The 16,267-nt window shown below is 43.5% G+C and overlaps 1 protein-coding gene across 1 annotated transcript in view; it reads left to right on the top strand.

Annotated features, from left to right (window-relative positions):
• The first annotated feature begins 5,338 nt into the window (after window positions 1-5,338).
• The window catches only part of CPZ (carboxypeptidase Z), a 37,067-nt gene continuing 26,138 nt past the window's right edge, over window positions 5,339-16,267 (top strand). Inside the window, exon 1 of the mRNA XM_008920917.2 lies at window positions 5,339-5,435. Within this exon, the coding sequence (XP_008919165.2) occupies window positions 5,348-5,435 (88 nt within the window). The 5' untranslated portion in view covers window positions 5,339-5,347. The remainder of the gene's footprint in view (window positions 5,436-16,267) is intronic.

Here is a 16,267-nt window from a genome sequence, read left to right as displayed (position 1 = left end):
AATATGTACTTGATGAATAATAATCAAAAGTAACTGGTAGAGGCTACAGGGAATTTTTGAAGTACTTGAGACATGTAGAGAGTTGCAGTCCATGATCTATTCCAGGTTAAACTTTTAGGGTACTGTGTAGGAAAACACAAAAACTCTTGCTTTTGTGGTCTTTTTCTCTACAGTCTCTCCATCAAATTTTCAGCACTCAATGTTTATGTGTGGCAGTTTCTGAAGCTGGTTTAATCCTATGGGTCATAAAGGGAACAAATTGAAAGTTGAGATAAAAGGCACTGCTGAAAAAAACTCTCTGTGAGAATGTTAAAAGCTCCCCAAGAGTAATGTAGATGGTCCCAGAAGGCACCGCAAAACATCCCAAAATATCTTCTTCTCTTAACAAGTGCAGAGCTCAGAACAGTCTGTGTATCTTTAGAGTAAATTACCCATTTCTCTTATCCATGTGCATGTTAATTTGAAATAGAAATATTTGTTTGGAGAACAAGTCTGTTTTCCTTTTTTAGCTTAGCAGCTAGAAGCTGAAAGAGAAGGCCTTGTGGGCCTTTTTCAGATCTCTGTTGTTGCATGAAGCACCATCAGGCACAGGGAAATAAGGTCTTGCAAAGATAACTAGAATAGAGTTGGGATTTTTTAAATATTGCTGTTGGTTTATTCCCTGTCTGTCCTGAGAGCAGCTCCTCTTCTCTACCCTGTTTTGCAGAAACTGAAAAAGGGGGGAAAATAAATAGAAACAGAAAACACAGAATGAAGATTTGTTTCTGCTGTGCAAATGAAAACATCTTCTGGACTAATTTAAACTACTGTAAAGTCCTAAAACCACACCTGCTGATTTTGTACTGGAACAGATGTGATGTGCTGCCCAACACCATCCTGCCAGCTTTATTAGCTAGTAGAGGAGAGAATAACAAGCCATGAAGTAGCATTTTCATCTGGTATCTGTCTGTTTGTCCTTCAGAATAGTTATCTAGACAGCACTGCTTCTATTTATTGTTCAACCTCCTATCAGCTCCTATTAGAGTCAAAATAAAAAAAGAACCAGGTAATGAAACCCAGTCTGAGTCCAGTATACCCCTCTGCTAAATTTCTCTGACAATAGTAAGAATCATGAGAATGCAACCAAGTTAAATGTACTGTATTTAATCCCACTTTGAGTACCTGCCAGGGACATGAAGCAGTTTTGGTATTTAGTCCTGAAGAGGATTTCTGTATTGCTTCTGTGCTGCAGACTGTAGGCTAACAGAAAGGTCATATCAGGAAAGACATAGTCAGCAACAAGAGCTAGTGAAATCCTTTAAATTTATTGTAGTAATTCAAGTGCAAGTAATGAAACCCAGGTTACATCTACTTAACACTCTGTGATTTGTTTGTTCATTTTTAAGATTCTTTTAGAATTGGAATGAAAATATAATATTTAAACCTAAGCCAGAACTTGTTGTCAACTCCCTGCAAAGACTAGAAGATTTACTAAAACCCAGAAATAAAAATAGAGAGGTTGAGAAATCCCTCTATTCCCAACCATCCCTTCCCTAGCTGCTTTTAATACTTCTAGATTTGGTCATGCAACTGTGCAATACCTGCTAGTAGTCCCATTTGATATAGTTAGTGTTAATACACACCAAAAATATGAGAAGGGCAAGTGATATAAACAAAGTGCTAATAATGGGCTGAAAAATAGTCAAACAAGGTAGAAATGCTGGATGGCTGGAAATAGTGTATGAGTGAGAAGAGCAGTAGCTGAACTACTGTTCCCCTAAGAAAGGTGTAAGTCTGCAGGGGAACCCAGAGATGGCAACCATGCCCAACCTTCACAGAAAGACACACTGCTAAGCCTGGGATCAAATCCCTTGGGAAGGAGGAAAAGAGCAGGCAACCAAAGCTAAGAGTAAGTGAAATAACCCTTCCAGACCTTCTGTTCCCCGTGCTTTATGGCATGCAAGCATGGAAAAAATCATAGGTGGTGGTGACACGCTGATAAATTTACCTTTGCTGCTAATTATCTTAATATCATTCTTAGCCCCCCATCTGTCCTAATTATATAGTAAATTTTTTTATTCTGGTACCAAATAGACATCCTGATTTAATGTAAAAGGTCCGTGGAGGCTAAGAAACAAAGAAGCTTGGAGCTTTTCAGCTATTGAGGGTTTTATTTAGTTGGTACAGTGGAGTTTGTTAAGGATGTGATGTTTGTGGGTGTCAGATCTATGCAATCAGGACCTGTGGGTGCAGCTGTGACTACTCCCAATTGCAGGTTCAGACAGCAGTAAGGATGAGTCCCACAGTGGCACAAGCACACGTGTCAACACATGCATGATTCCAGAAGAGCTGGTTTACCACCAGCACTCACACAAGCCTAAGTACAGAGAGCCCAGTTCAATTGCTCCTCGCTGGCTGTTCAGGATTGAGGTTCAGGTGGTGACAACACACATGCTCCCACTCTCTGTGTTCACATGTATGCTCACATTCCCAGATTCCTCAAATATCAGCACAAGCTCTCAGGTCATATCTTCAGCCTAGGCCCTTTACCCAGCCAGTGATTCACATGTTGAGTTTTTCCAGAGAACTCTTCTATTTGACTGCTAATCCAGACTGGAGTTTGCTAGCAAACTACACATGTACACACATCGACACAGGATTATATTCACTGGAGAAACCTTAACACATCCATGTCTCTCCAGTGGCTGACACTTTGACTTTGCAGCTCACATTTGGTCTCTCTGGTTGCTGGCACACTGACCTTTCAGCATGCACACCTAGGTCAGAGAGGGAGATTACACAGTAGAGAAAAAAAAAAAAAAGGATTTAGTATGAAAATAGTCCTGTGACCAGGCACAGGACTATGTCAGAAAAGCATACAGCCTACCAGCCTACCTACCTGCTGCCACTCCCTTTATTCCCCTCCTCTCTGATTTTCCTACACTTGAGACTCCCTGATCCATTGTGATCCTTTCCTTTGCTCTTTTCCCTGACCAGGCCATCATAAGTTTTCCATGGTCCCTGAAGTCACTTCTTATTTTCTATAATAATAAAGATAATCACATTTTATGTTTCTTATCAGTGACAAAGTTCAACCTGACCTTATTCAAGGCTGTGACCAAACTGTTCCTTTAACAGCCCATCATCAGGCAGTGACCAACACATTCTGGTCCCTGTTAATGTCTCCTTCATCACCTGCTTCTTAGTTCCTGAGTGCCTGTGGGTTTAATTTATCACTTTCCTCATTACTTGTTTATTCTGTTGTACTGAATAGTCCTTACACTGTCTCCATTTGATTCTGTCGAATATGATACAATGACCTGAAGGCTGATTGAGCTGGGGTGTGTATGGGAATTGATGCATAGACAAGCTACAAATAATATTAGATGGATACAATAATCTTGAGAACAAGAAATTATATAAGGTGTGCCTTATAATAAGGTGTTATTTCAGGAAAATAACAAATTAACATTTCCAAATGACACCAAATCAGTATTCCCAGTGCGATGTGACTTTGTCTCATTAATAATTGAGACTAAATATGGAGCACAGTATGAATGTGGAGTATCACAGTAGGGCTAATAGTGCTGATAAAAGCAGGTGTCAGTGGTTTGCAAAATGTTTTGGGCAATCTTGGTAAAGGGGACATTTATTTGCTGCGTTTTAAGATATGTGGTCCCAAAGTATGTGGCTGCAGAAAACTACAATACAGATATAATTTCCAAGGGCTGAGGGTCAGCTTCTGTTTATAGGTATTATCTCCATAGCCTTTTTTACTGTAAAGAGTTTATCCATATCACTTTGGTTAGATCTGGGCAGCCTCTTTTTTTCCCTGTAACACCAAGTGCACAGCCTGGGCATGCAGCAAGCCTTGAGCTCGGATGCACTCTCAGCTGTAAATAGTATTTTATCCTTGTAAGTTTGTTCTTTGAACCCTCATAGGCTTTACTACTGTTTACTCCCAGGACAAACTCTGCAGTCTCCAGATCTAGAAGGAAATCCTGGAGGTAAACTCTCCCTTTCCTCGCAGAGCCTGGAAGCAGAGGACATACTTTACTGCTGATGCACCTCTTCCAAATGAGATGAAACATAAATTGATTTTTGGGGTGTATACAGCTTTCTCCTGCCCTGTCAACCTTTTTAGTGGTTTCCCTATGGGGGGCTTATTTGATTACATTGTCATATAGCACCATACCTCCTTACTGATCTTCAACACTGATCAGCAGGAACCAGAGTGCTCTGTCTGCAAGGACAGATTCTCTATTCTCGTGTGTAAGCAGGTATCTGTCCTCAAAGGAACATGCACTACCTGAAAAGATAGGAAGCTTTGGTCTGTTTTGGTCTAGATTTTTGAAGAAAAATTCCTTTTTTTTTTTTCTGTGATACAGGATATTTTTTGATGTATAGGTAAGGAATGAGGATTTCACATCCTACCTAAGGGAAGCTTCTCCACCTGTTGTGTAGAAATAAAAACATACAATGCATATTTCTCAAAAAAAAAAAAACAAAAACCAACAACAGAACCCCCAAAACAAGCAAGATAATAAAAAAATCAATTTACAAAAAATTTACTATAGATTTACCATCCAGTTAAAGCTTATAATGTTTTTCTGGAATCTCATCTACATTCTTGTGAAGTTATTCTTTTTTAAGAATAGAGAGAAAATACTGGCATCCCTCCAAGGTTGCTTCTGTAAACTGAATCTTATCTTAAGTAAAATGCCCAGGAGGAGCACATAGAGAGAGATCCTGGTGGCTATTCTGTGGGTTTTCAATCTTGCTGTGCTGGAGGGGATGCAGTTTAGGGTCCCTTTGTTGTCATGTTATGTTTTAAACTTGCAGTTGTGTGATGAAATACCATTCTTTGGGAGGAAAGTTGCTTTCAATTGTTTGCTTTTCTCTCTCTCTTTTCTCCTTGCTCTCTTCAGGCAGTTGCTCTTGGCTTCAGTGAGACACGCTTTCACGAAGCTCCTCTTGTCCCTTAGGAAAACTGCTGCACGAAGACCAAAGACATCAAACCCGCAGCTGAGGAGCAGCCCGGCACAACCCTGCAGGGACCCCCCTTTGCTCAAACTGTTTATGAAATTGTAAACCAAGCTGCAAGAGGGAGACGGTCTGGAGGCAGAGGGGAGGGGGAGCTCACTCCTCCTCCCTCTCTGTCTCAAAGCCTTTTGCTTTCCAAGCTCAAACGCTAGCTGAAATCTGACGCCTGGACTGCACACACTGTGAGACGTGGGCATGCCCTTGCAGTGCACTGATTTCCTCTGCAGCTTGGAGAGCCAGAGGCGCGCTGAGGCTCCAAGTGAGGAGTCACTCCAGCGGGCAGTGAGTGCCACATCACTGTGCTGCTTGCCTAAGGGGCTCCAGCATGGTTCTGAGGCTCCTGCTCCTCCTCGGCGCACTGCTTAGGGCCACCAAGCCAGCTCCCCACTGTGAAACCGGCCAGGAGACCCTAGGTAAGATTTATCACCCCAAAAGCCCCTCCTCTTCTTCCTTCTCTTGGAGATGAGCAGAGTAAAGGGCTCCAGCTTCAAGGAGAGGGAGACAGGAGTTGTCACTCTAGAGACAAGGGGGATCAGCTTTTTGGAAACCTGCACATTGCTAGTGATGAAACTGGGGTTGTGCTTGGGAAGTGTGGATGGGAAGGCAGGAGGTGTGTGACTCTGCAACAGAAGAACAAGGCTGTGATGCAAGAGAACATAATGATTCCCCATTACTGTCTTTAGGGCTGTCTGTAGATGTGTCTTTCTGTCACTTTATGGACTTCCCAACTGTTAGGACCCCCCTCACTCTCATGGGGAATGCAGAAGATTTGCCTCATCTCTGGCCTTGCCTTCTAGGAATGTGGTAATCAGATTGTGAGAAGGTGAACTTTTGACCTTCTGTATGCTTTTCGGCTTAAGAAAAAAAGCTTTTCCTTACATTTAGCTTTAGGTCACTTATTTCAAGTCCAAAATATGAGATTTATTAGGATCTGACAGCTGTAAGGGTGTGTTTTAACTTGCTATAAGCAATATGGAATTTGTACGAGTTGATTGGCTGGAAAAGTAAATTTACCCTTTAGAATAAAGGTTAAATAGGAATATGCTGCTAAATTGATTGAAAGCTTTTGATTCAGTAACTATCAACTAATAAAAAATATTAACAATGTCTTTTAAAAATCTTTGGGTTTTATCAAGTGTATTTAATTAAAATGTCATTTATGTGTACATGATGGAGGCATGAATTTCAGTGTAGTGACAAGGTCTATTCCAGGAAAACTATTTTCAGAGCATCTAAACTTAAAATGAGTTAGAAAAATATTTATTTTATGGGATTACAGGAAGATATAAGTTAACCTTAAAGTGATCTTAATGTTGCCCAAAGAAATTCAGCTATATTTCAGTGTTTAAATATAAGCCAAAGACTGTCACTGGCATTGAACTGCTACACAATGCAGTCCATGTGCCATGTACTGCATATAATTTGAGAGTGCTGTTCCCATGAACATCAAGGTCTACCGCAGCCTAAAGGGATTTTATTTTTGGACAAAGCTGCACAAAGAGAAGTGTTGTAGACTATTTACAGCCAGTTACAGGAAGAGGCAGTGTGGTTTGCAGCATGCCCTTTCTCTGTGAGGTATGATTCTACTCCAGTTCCAACTGATCAGTTTTGCCATGGGATATCAATCCTAGCAGCCACAAATCTATGGATCATTGAGGGGTAACTCTGCTGTGGTAGAGTGTTTTGTGTGTGTTGGCAACTGTGCTGTCTTTAGGGGAGGGCTTGCAGAAGGGCAAGCAGTGGAAAAATACCTTGGATCTGGTGGGACTGGAGAGCTGAATATGGTGCTAGAGGGATGGGTAAAGGTAGGGAAAGGGAGCTGTCAACATCACCACATTGCGTGCCACATGAGGATGGGGTACACTTCACACTGGAGGACTGTTGAATCAGACAATAAAGTAGCAGCTTGGACACTCAGAGACCTGCCAGATTTCTCAAGGGTCTTCCTTTTCTAAAAGGGGGGTAAGGTCATGTCAGGCCACGTGAAAAGAAAGGGCACTGCAGCAATGTTCACAAACAGACCTGGCAGGGGTCTCCTCTCCATGGTCAGGGCAGTAGGTTATGTCTTCAGCTGTAGCAGTGGGATTTTCTCCCCTGTTCCAGGATTCCTTGTGTAGGTCCTGATGCAACTCAGTGGTCAGACCTGCGGTGCCCTGCAAGAGGAGACCAGCCTGGAGCTGCTCTTGTAGGAGAGGAGAGTAGGAACCAGTTCCACTGTCTGACTCCCAGTGAGGCTGGAGCTGCTTTCTTCAGGCTACCTGGTCTTCTCAGTGATATTTGTTCTGCAGTGACTCATTTTGCCTTATTTTTAATAAGAAGACAAAGTGAAACATGATTTACAATACCAAAATCCTTTCAAAATGCTTTTTGCTTTTCTATTTAGAAAAATAAGGAAATGATTACTTATAATCCGGCTCTACAATATGATACAGGCATCATACACCGTGTGTGGAGCTTTTTGAGCAGCAGCTGTGAACTGTGGCACCAAGAGAGGGCAAATCCTCTCTTAGCTGTGTGCTGTATCCCTGGGGAGTCAATAAGCCACTGTCTACTCCAGTGATAGGATGCTACATTGTCCCCTTGTGAGGCAGCATTTCCAGACCCTGATGAGTTTAACTGGCCTCTTAACCTACAGTTTGGGTGAGAAAAGCACAGCTTAGCATGTTTCCCCCGAGAGGTGGCCAACCATTAGCGAAGGGAGCTGGTAGCACAGGTTCCTCTTTTATCCAAGTCATGTGTGTCTTTGCTGCTGACTGATGTATTCCTGTGGTAATTAGTTAAAGGAAGTACTTTATCATAACTGACAACGAAAACAAAATCCACAGAGAAGCAGGCTGAAGTCACTTGCCTTCAAATTGGTGACTTTCCTTGCAGCTGGGGCCAACTGTGCAGTTCCAATGCCACCAGGGTCAGGCTAAGGCTGAATAGAATCATAGAATAACAGAATAATAGAATCATAGAATGGTTTGGGTTGGAAAGGACCTTAAAGGTCATCTAGTTCCAACCCCCTTGCAGGGGCAGGGTCACCTTCCACTAGACCAGGTTGTTCCGAGACGCATCCAGCTTGACCTTGAATGTTTCCAGGGATGGGGCACAACAGCGATAAAACCTTTAATAATACTAATAAAGCCTTTCATTTCCTGATCAGTTGTATTCAGGCAGAGTTTTATTGCGGAGTTCTGGGGCAGGGGCACACCGGTGCTCCGGTGGGAGCCCCCAGGGCTTACAGGGTGCGCGGGGAGGCAACGTCCGAGGTTCGCCCTGGCCTGGGACCTCCCCAGGGGCCGGGTGTCAGAGGGCCCCTGGCGGCCCCCGGGTGGCCTCTGGCGGCCGCGGTGGCTCTGGCCCGGGCAGGCCACCGCGTCCGGCGGCCGCCGCTGCTGTGGTGGCCACCGTGTGGGCTCGCTCGTTGACAGGCTCCGGGCAAGGGCACCGGAGGCTGGGCTGGGGTTAAACGCGGCAGGGATGCCCGAGCCTTTTGCCAGGCTCCCGATCCTTGCCCGAGCATTTCGAGGGTGTTTCGGGCACATGGCACAGCCTGGCAGAGGATAGAATCATGGAATAGTTACGGCTGGAAAAGACCGCTGAGATCGTCGAGTTCAACCATTAGCCCAGCACGACTGTGTTCAGCGCTAAACCATGTCCCTAAGTACCATATCTGCAGGTGTTTTAAATACCTCCAGGGATGATGATCAATCCCTTCCCTGGGCAGCCTGTTCCAATGCTTGAAAACCTTTTCTGCGAAGAAAGTTTTCCTGATATCCAAGCTAAACCTCCCCTGGCACAACTTGAGGCCGTTTCCTCTTGTCCTTTTTTGTTTTCCGGGAGGAGAGCTACCTTACCTTGTTACAACCTCCTTTCAGGTAGTTGTAGAGAGTGATAAGCTCCCCCCCTCGAGCCTCCTGTTCTCCAGGCGGGAGTCCAGAGGGCTGGAGCTGTTTGACCTGAAGCTGTGGAGGTAGGAGAGCAGCCTGAGTGCTGCTCCCAGAATTGCCCCCGTTGGCCCACCCACCACTTTTGGGTCTCCTCCTCTCAAAAGTTCCTTGGCGTTTCCCACTATTTTGGCTTGTTCTAGTCCTGAGTCAGACATTGCCCCATCCTGGGGGTCTCTGACCTTAACTGCTAGAGATGGGAGGGAGTGGGGAGGTAAAAGGAAGAGAGATGAAGAGTAACAAACTACTAGGGTGAGAGGCAGGGGACTGGTATGGTATTTTTTCTGGAGCTCGGAACAGATTCTGTGACACTGGCTCCTCTCTAAGCCATGGCATTGAATAAGGCTGATTGTCTTCTGGGAAGTCAGACTGTCAGAAAAAGTGGCTTCCAATATAAATGTTATACCTTTCCACTCTTCTCTGCAGTTCCCAACTCCACAGTGTGCCGTGGTTTTTGCTAAGTGAAAAGTGAAAATTATTTCCTTTCATGATCTTCACACTGGCCCCAGCTTCATGGGACCTGAGCATACTTGTTCACTTGCTGTGGATGTTTCTAACACCAGTTTCCTGATGAAACGTGTATCTGTGCACACACACACAGACAGAGCCTCTCCAGGTGCTGCTGCTCCTGTGTGTGTGATTGCACTGAATGACCTGCAGTGGGCTGGGGTCTGCTCTCTGCCCCAGGCCAGTGGTGCCAGCTGGGTCCCTCATCCTGCTGTGGCTGGCACAGGCAGGTGCTCACATGGAGCATGACCACAGGACTGTGCTGCCACATGTGGGAAAGCCCAAGCCCTAGGAATCTTGCCTGCTGGACCCAAGATGGATGTGTCCAAGTCTTGCCAAAACACAAAAATGCAGAACTAGCATTGACATCATGCTCACTCACAAGATGAGAAATTCCAGCTCTTGTAAAGCTGGTTGTCATCACTGAATCATGTGAGCTGCTCTGGATTCCCGCCATTGGCTCTAGTATTCCTGCACAATTATTATTTTAACAACACTGACCTTCAGCTACATTTAACATGGGAAATGGGATCAGAAACAGCCACTTATGTGGGAAAAGTAAGTTTATATTGAAAATATAATACACAGGTATATCCTTTTACTGCTGAAATGGTTTATGCATGATTTTAGTCTGAAGGCAAAGTTTTTTCAGGATACTTGTTGAGATGTCTATAAATCGTGGGAGTGTGAACACATAGAAGTCAAAACTTGAACAAAACCCCACTGCCCTAAGGAACAGCTAGACTTTTAGCAAGACTCTAATACTAATTTTTGATCCCCTGTAGTATTTATGGGCATTGCCTTTCCCTTCACACAGTCACAGGGTTTGAGGATTTTGGCTGGCTGATAGATACCATGGTCCCCTTTGGGCTGGTGACATCATGTGTGAGCCATTCCCTTCTCAAGCCTGGAGCAAATGTTGGATAAATGTCACAGGTATCATTGCTTGAGATAGGGCTGAGCATGGAGGTACCACACAGAAGTCACCTATCATGTTGTGAGCATAGTGTTTGAGGCTGGTGGGCCATGCCTTGGTCTCTTTGCTGGGCTTTTATGACTGCTGAATCTTGTTTGGACAGAATCACTCTCCCATTTTGATGCAGCTGTCACAGATTAATGGATTTTAGGGACTTAGGGTCACTCTGCCCACTGTAGAAATAAAAATGAAATTTCAATCCCTTAATTTATCCTGCTGTACCTCAATTGATTTGTAACTCCCTATAAAACACCTGAGTTTTACAGGGTTATAACAAGACACCTTTATCTAGGAGACAATATGAGATTAGGATGTTGATTTAAGTCAAGGTTGTTGAATTAACTGTCAATCTTTTGTAACATAAAACCACCACATTTGGTTAAAACTCACAGGAGAATCAAATGTGATGTTAATTACAATAATTTTCATACATCTAAACTGAAGAATAGACAGAGTTGTTCTAGGGGGCTGCATAGACTGTTTAAACAGGATGGAATGATATTTTGGCAAATGTTTTGGAAAGGTTGTAGTAGAACAGATAAACTCCTCAGTTTTTTCAGACATAATCCTTTGTCCCATGGCATTCAACAGAGTTGGCCTTACTCAAAGGAAAGTTTCTGACTGTTGTTGGCCAGCGCACATGGAGAATACTACATCCATAGACAGTGGGAACTGTGCTATAAAGAGTGTGTGATCACAAAGTACAGCTGTGGAGGCATCCCAGCTCCCAACTCCACATTACCAGGTTAATAAGTGTTTTCATCCTTCTCCAGGCACCCTGGCAAAAAATTTGATCCTTTAGATGATAGTTGTAGAGATTTCCTGACCTATTGCACCTTCTCACCACAGGTGTTGTTTAAACAGCATTATCCCCCACGTCTGAGCTGATTTCTTCCTCCTTCACTGACCAGACACTGAGGGATGATCTCCATATGTCTCCAGATCATCCTGGTACACAGGAAATGCTTGTTCAGCAGCAGCCTAGCCACACATGCAGCTCAGTAAACCTTCAGCCAATTTGGCAACACATTTTGTTGTCATTGTCTCTGTTGCATTTTGTTTTCCCAGTGGGTAACTTTTCCCTCGCAACTTGGAAAAGATCTCAACTGAGGCCAGGAAAGGACATTTAGTATATTTTGTTTTGAGAATCATGTTTCTGTTCAGGATTTTCAGCTCCTGAAGGACTCCCTGGAGCAGCACTTACCAGCCAGATACACAGCTGAGGTGACACGGGGAGGGGGTCTGGTCACCAGAGGCACCAAGGCAGGTGGTGGGGACAGACAGGCAGACAGAAATATTATTCATCCATTCTTTTAGGTTCCTATCACTGCAGACATGTCTGAGTTGCATCTGAGCAACTAGAAACAAGGGGGAATTGCTGGCCCCCACTGAGGCTGTCTTTGTGCCCTTGCCATATGACAAGTCTTGGTATGCATTTGCACAGATTTAGACCTGTCACCTGCAGATTGTGAGCTCCCATTATCCATGGAAAAACTTCAGCACCTTCTCACTGGCCCCAGAGCAGTTCTGTGGGAGAAATAGCCCAGGAAAAGCTGATTGCAGTGTCATTGCTGTGGGAACACCTTCAGTAATTCAATAAAAATGGGTGTTTAACTGAATGCCAGGCAGCAGGTGGGTTAGAAAGAAGTGTGATTAGTAACAAATACTGGCCTGAGCCTCCCTGCTGTGATCTCGCTCTGCAAAGTAAAAGCAGATGAGGCATTAATCTCTTTCAGGTGCTTTCAGGCTTCTTCATGTGAGGGAGCATGGCTAAAGCAGGGCTGTATGTTTTTCCTGCTTGCTGCTTCTGCCTGTTGCAAGCACATCGCTCCTCCAGGCAGTTGCTGCAATTGCCAGAGTGGAAGATTAATGACAGGAATTCAGTCCTCTACTCACAAAAACTTTGATGTATCCAGAAAATTGAGTTAACCACGTGGCTGCTTTTTGCAAGCGCTCCTCTCTTCTCCGGTTTTCCTGGAATTCCTTTTCTGTGGCTGTGGATCTTCTCCAGTTCTGCCTTTGCATGTATGCCTTAGATGTGTAGCTGTTTTCTCTTTTGGGTTTTCTGTTTGACTGTTTTCCCCCTGTCCAAGCTACTCATCTCTCTCAGTCCTCTGCCACTAGTTCTCTCACATATTCACTCCTCCTTCACCCTGCTCCTCATGATTCTGGTCCATTTTACAATTTGTCCTGTTCTTGTCCTCATGCTGTAGCTGGGAGCTGGCTCCCAAAGCAGGCTGTGCTTTGCCATTTGAAGGTGCTGTTCCAGTGTTTTGCAAAATGTTAGAAACAGCATTTGCATCTTACTACTGATATTAAGTTTTGTCTCTTTAGTGTTACAAGGCAGAATATCATTGAAAGATTGACTCAATGAGCCATGTAGAACAACAATATAATATAATAATAAATACTAATATAACAAGGAACTGAAATGCTTTGTGTGGAAAAGTGGAGGTTTTTACTATAAACAGACTGAAATGAATACATATGTCTTCCAGTTTAAGAAAAGTATTGTAAGAAGCCCAGAAAGCTGGTAATGGGTGTGCTGGACTGCACAGATCAAAGAAGATGAGATAATTTATGTTGTAAAGACCTGCACACTGAATGTGTGCCTCACTGAATGATTTAGATATTTTAGATTTAAGAATGGCCTTTGGACTTATTCCATATCATCAATTGCACGAGACTCCCGTTGCCTTTGCTCTTGAAATGGCAAGTGGCCAGGCCATGGTACTGGAAGTAGCTGTTGATCTCTGTTGTCTGGGTTAGGGTTAATCACAGCAGCTTGCTTCCTTCAGTGCTGAATCATCAAGGGAAAAAATGTAAGCTTGGCAGTAAAATATGTATGTGCTGCATTGTAGATTTTCAAGCTTGCCTTTGCAAATTGAAACCATAAGCGTATATTATAGAGAGGGCTCAGAAAGCTTGAAATGGCTTTTCTCCTCTTCAATAAGTTATTTTATCCATAATCTTAAATAGAAACTGTGCTACTGAAAGGACTTTTGTAGCTTTGATGGAATAGCTAGAGTACAAAAATAAACATAAAAAATTGAAAAGGCTGTTCTGGGTCAGGAAGAAAAAGGTCTCTCTGCACCAACCTATCCATGGATGTGACTTTGAGAGTGGGCGATACTGTTTTCCTTTGAGACCAGGGGAGCCTCTGCCCAAAAAATAGAAGAGGTTTAGACTCTTTCAAGCACAGAAGAAACAGCAACTGAAGCCTGACAAGTGAACCAGGAACTCTTTGTATATCATCACCTGTCATTTCTCTTATGAAAATGAGAAAGGGAGTGGCTGAATTCTTCTGGCATTGCCAGAGCTTAGAGAAAATGAGCTATAATGGGTGGGGATGGGGATTTGCTGGTGACTTCTGTGTGCAGAGACCTAGGACTGTGGGTGCAGGGCTGCAGGAACAGAGAGTAAAGCTGCAGCTTGGGAGCTGGCCTTGGAGAGTTTCCTACCACTGGCTCTCCAGGCAGGCAGGCAGGCAGGCTCTGGCCCAGCTACGTGTATTCACACTTATTTATATAAGCACACATACTAGAGAATTATCTTTGGCCCTTGCAGAGCTTCACACTCCAAAACATATGTAAGCATTGGCATTAGAAAACATTGGGAAAGTCCAAACACCACATCAGCACACATACATGTATAAGACTGGCTATAAAGCAAGGTATGGTATAAACCAGACCTTTTCTCTCTTGGTTTTATGTACATTGGCTCCTGATAACCTGAAATCTCAAGCTATTTCACTCCTGGCTGTTTACAAGCCAGAGCTGTGTCTGATGTATGGGTCATATGATAGCTTCCATGATGGGGAGAGGTAGTACAGTATGGGCAGAGCTGGCCTCTGACAGCAGAAAAAGTTGCATAGATAGAGAGAAAACAGCATAAAATGCTGCAAAACTGTGAGGCTTAGATCTAATTTTAGACTTAGATCTAGGTGTAGGACCCAGGAGCAAGGAGTCAGTTTTGCTAATGAATGAGTAAATATTGATAACCGATTTTGTAAGGGGCATCCTGGGTCACAAACAGTGGAAAAGCTTTATCCACTAAGCAGGGGATGTTGCAGATTCACCCCTGCTTATCACATACTGAGATGAATAACTTCAGTTGCCATGGAAAAGATTTATATGGGTTTGGGTTCCTCATCTAAAAAATAGATTTATCCTCTTCAGTCAGCATCTTTGTTAATGAGTAATAGCCATGTTGTTTAATAGATTGCCTCTCCCTCTGTAAGAATGGTTAAAACATGCAAGTGTAGAAGCCAGGTAGCAGACAGTATGAAACCAGAGCTGCTTTTACCTCTTCTGTGTTAACATCTCCTGCTCACAAAAGGATCCAGTCCTCTGGTGAACCCAGGGATAGCTACGACTTAGCAAAATTTCATGTCTCTTCCATCGGCTATCCATTTCTCCCCGATGCCTTCCTTCTGGCCAGCTGGGTAGAAAGAGGCATCTGCTAAATGTAGCAAGTCTGCTGCTACTCAGAGAGCTGGAGCAGGGACAAGCAGCAGCACCTTGTCCAGACCCCGCCTGCTGCATTTCCTCTTCGGTTTCCTCTGCTTGTTCCAGCGTGTTCCCAGAACACCTTTTTGCTCCAGCTGAATAAGCAGAATCCTGAGACACCATTGAGAATGGGCTTGTGCCACACTGATGGCTATAACACTCCTGTACAGCAAAAGAAGTCAGGGAGATTGCATGCACCTCAGTTTCGATATTTGATCATTGCATATCAGAGATGGAAACAAAAGGGACATTTGTAGCTTGGTCCCAGAGCCAGCAGAGGGCAAAATGCCTCATACCTTTGAGGAAATGTGAGCAGATGTAGAAAGACCATTCATACTCCCCAAATGCCCCATGAAGAGCTGTGCTCAACACACAGGACCCTCTAGACTAAAATAATAGCTACAGTATATTCATTTTCTGATCAGGAGAGAAAAAAAAAAGGTGTCAAATATTTCTCATCCACCCTTCAAAGTAATGAAGGGGATTCATTGCTAATGACGCAGATGATAAACAGAGATAGCGTCACTTTGCTTGTTGGGACGTGGCTGAACTCAAGCCAGTCCCATCCACACCATGTTTTCCCCTCTGTATGGAACATTTGACTGGCTCCAGACTTGTGTCCAAGGCCTCTGAAACGTGGGTGTGATGGCGTTAGGATATAAGACTGTCCAGATTCAGGAGGTAGTGACATCCAATTTTATCAGCAGGATTAATTGCTGGAGCTCTTACTAACAAGAGATCACTCTTTCCCAAATAGTGTTATACAAAATGCTATTCCTTGATTAACCCCAGATGTAACACTACATGCAGTATCTGGCTGAGATGAAGCTTTTTTAGAAATGTCTTGACCTTAATAACTAACTCACAGAGGGGATTGTGCCTAGCTAGGGGAAACACTGAAGTCCTATAACGGAAGGCACTGTTGATGAACCAGGTATTATGTAATGCAATTAGCATAATGTACTGAGCCAGGAAAGCAGTATGTATGGATATCATTTTTTCCAGCTTGCTGCTTACCAGAACTTGTTGGTGTTGGAGGTGCACTGTTTCTGCTAGTTCTGATGCCTCATTTATTTTATGAGGTAATGTGGCTCAATTACAAGTCATAATATAGAACCAGACTAATTTCCAATTCAGTGTCCATCTCCAAGATAAAACCCCAGGGTTAATTTAGTTCTCATTACAATGACTTTATTTTGGCTAAAGAACGATCAGCTCATTAGCAACACATATGCAGATGATTACAGTTAAACAAATATGCCAGGAGTAGCAGTTTAAGCTCTCTTTAGCAGCAAAAAAAAGAAAACATAATGAATTTGGTC

Source organism: Manacus vitellinus, unplaced genomic scaffold, assembly GCF_001715985.3.
Source record: "Manacus vitellinus isolate BGI_N305 unplaced genomic scaffold, ASM171598v3 scaffold_0_pilon, whole genome shotgun sequence".
NCBI classification, from domain to species: domain Eukaryota; kingdom Metazoa; phylum Chordata; class Aves; order Passeriformes; family Pipridae; genus Manacus; species Manacus vitellinus.
The sequence above is the reverse complement of the archived record's forward strand: the minus strand, read 5'-3'. Positions and strand labels throughout refer to the sequence as shown.